The following is a 2,863-nucleotide window of genomic DNA, read 5'->3' as shown; positions in this document are numbered from 1 at the left end:
AACATCAGAACAAATGAGTAACACAACAATGACAAAAACAGAAACATAAACAAACAATATATAGCTCACCAAAAAGATGAGCAACAACGCAAGAGAAGAAGAAGTCCACAACCAAGAAAATGGCACAAGTAGCACATGGAGAGGAGGGGGGACTTTGGTACACAATGTTTCTTTTCACTCTTTTTTTCACACTTCAACAAAGGAGATTATGTGTGGCATGGACTCCGCTATCTTTTCAAAAGGATAAATATGATTTTGGTCCTTCTCATTGATTTTAGTCCTAAAAAAATCATTCCATTTGTTTCTTAAAAATTTCAAAATTTCTCTTTTAAGTCCTTTATTTAATTTTGTTAGTTTTTTCTGTTAAATGTAGTTACATTCATCTATAATATTGTAGACAATATTGCTGTTGAGACTCAAACCATTACGATGGATGCACCTGTTGATGTTTATTCCCAGAATCACATTCCACCGCCAACAAAAACTATATATGAGCTTAATTAATTGTATAAAATTGGCTATAAAATCAGATGTAACTTTTTATTTTCCTGTTCAATTATTTTACGAAAAATATTTTCAAGTTCAAATAAAAAAGGAAATAATAATAATAATAATAATAAATAGACATTGATGCGTTAGGATGAAAGATAAATGTATGTAGGTGCCAGATGTGGCAGAGTCTATATAAGACCCAACATTTGTGTTCAAAGAAGGTTCACTTATTATGCCAAGTTTGAGACACAACAAACAACTCTGTACGATCATCACCAACTCTCCATGCTCTCTCATACTCTTATGCTTTCTTCACTCCACTCTCACCCTGTTTCATCTTTCTTCCATCTTCCACCAAATTAAAAACCCAAACCAACATAACATAACATAACATAACCCAACCCTTTCTTTTCTTTTCTATTCACACCACTTGGTTAGTGTCTCTTTCTGTATCAAACAATGGACGAGTTTCTCTTGAAAGCTGAGAAGGCCAACGCCATTCGAAGACACAACAACGACATTTTCGCCGTCTTTTCCAAAGCCCTTCGCATTCTCGAACTTTGTCTCGTCCTTGTTCTCCTCTCGTGGATCCTCACGCGCCTCCCCTTCGCGCTCGCACTCTCCGCCGAGTTCCTCCGCCGCCTCATCGCCTTCGCCGCCAGCCCCCTCGTCGTCTTCGCCGTCTCCAACGCCATCATCGCCGCCCTCCTAGCCCAGTCCCGCCGCCTCTCCGCCCCTCACTCCGCCGACTCACTTTACCGCGAGTTCCTCCACACGCGCACTGCCGTCACCGAACCTCACGCGCCTCCGTCACCGCCGCCGTCACCGCCACCGCCAGAGCCCGAGTTTCACGACAAGCAGGTCATCGTCGAGACAGTGCATGACGCGCCTTCCGCCGGAGCGGCCGCGAAGTACCGCAGGAGTCAGTCGGAGAAGATAAAGGTGGACGCCGCCGGGAAGCTGCCGCGCCGGAAGCAGCTGCGGCGGTCGGAGACCGAGAAGAGGGGCGAGTGCTTGCCGGAAATTTTGTACCCGCAGGATGAGCTCAGCAATGAGGAGTTTCAACGCGCCATAGAAGCGTTCATCGCGAAGCAATTGAGGTTTCTGCGAGAAGAGTCTTCCGCCATTGTTGTTCAGAATCCCTCGTAGATTTTAAAACCTAGGGAAAAAAATAAATAAAAGAAATGCGTTCAATAATCAAAATCCATTCCAAAAAAAAACAAAATTAGAGAGATAATATTAAATATAATACTACAAGGCACTACTCGTTTCCCTTCTGATCCAATTAACTGTAGCGTACAGTGTTGATATATATATATTTTGATATTTTGACCCTCAATTATAAGTTTATCTTTTAATCATTAATTACGCGTGTGTAATTGTTACGATTATTGTGTTTTGCGGAAAATAAGTTGTGGAAAATACGTGGAGATAATATAATAGTAGTAGAACTGAAGAATATGTTATGAGGTGTATTTGATGATAATAATGAGGGATTTGATCGAGAATTGGAATGAATGCTGATCTTATTCTACTGTTAATGTTAGTAGCTATGAAGAGGGAAACAGAACTTTTATGGAAATAAATGTTTTCTTGTTTGATTGTGGTAAAAGCAAAGGAATGGAATTGTATTCCCAATAAACGTGAATGGTTGATGATGCTTAATTAGTTCATGTAGCATCCAGAAAAAAAGAAGAAGAAAAAGAAGCATAATTGGATAATATTTTCCCACTGTCTAGTCTATTCGGTTTATCATCTACTAATATACTCATGATTAATTTTTTTTTGGAAAAAATGTAAATAATATTAAACCTAAAATAATACAACAATAAACGAGATATAATCCGCACTTAGAGAACATCAAAAGTCTTCATAATACAAGAAGATCTACATCAAAATGTTAAAACAAATGTAGGTGTGCTCGTCTATACATAGAAACTTAATCTTGTTAAATAACCTTTTATTACAGAAAATTGATAATCTTTAAAAAAATAATTTATTTCTAAACAGCTAGATATAGTAGATTGTAATTATTATAGTCAGACAACAAACTTTTGTTTAGTTGTGAAGTGATTTATTATGGGCATGATCATAATTTACCCTATTTAGGTCTAAATTAATTTTGTAGAGCATTTGGTTTTTCTACTTGGAAGAGTTGCAAAGGAAAAGAAAGCCATGAAAACGGGTTCAATTATAATATTTCCAACGTAGGATGAGTCACCAATAATTCCCTCGTTATTCGCATTCCATGCAATAGAATATATCCAGAAAGTAAATCATCACTCAAATATTATTATTTTTATATAAATTGTTAAAGTAATAAAATTATTCTTAAAATAAAAAGCAATAGAATTATTTGTTGGTTACCCGA

At 37.3% G+C, this 2,863-nt stretch overlaps 1 protein-coding gene across 1 annotated transcript; it reads left to right on the top strand.

Moving 5' to 3' along the window:
- The first annotated feature begins 646 nt into the window (after positions 1-646).
- LOC114390090 lies at positions 647-1,831 on the top strand. The gene has a single exon (XM_028350775.1). The coding sequence runs from the start codon at positions 952-954 to the stop codon at positions 1,639-1,641; it is 690 nt and encodes a 229-aa protein (XP_028206576.1). The 5' UTR covers positions 647-951; the 3' UTR covers positions 1,642-1,831.
- The last annotated feature ends 1,032 nt before the right edge of the window (positions 1,832-2,863 follow it).

This window comes from Glycine soja, chromosome 16, assembly GCF_004193775.1.
Source record: "Glycine soja cultivar W05 chromosome 16, ASM419377v2, whole genome shotgun sequence".
NCBI lineage: Eukaryota > Viridiplantae > Streptophyta > Magnoliopsida > Fabales > Fabaceae > Glycine > Glycine soja.
This window is presented reverse-complemented; position numbering and strand designations above follow the sequence as displayed.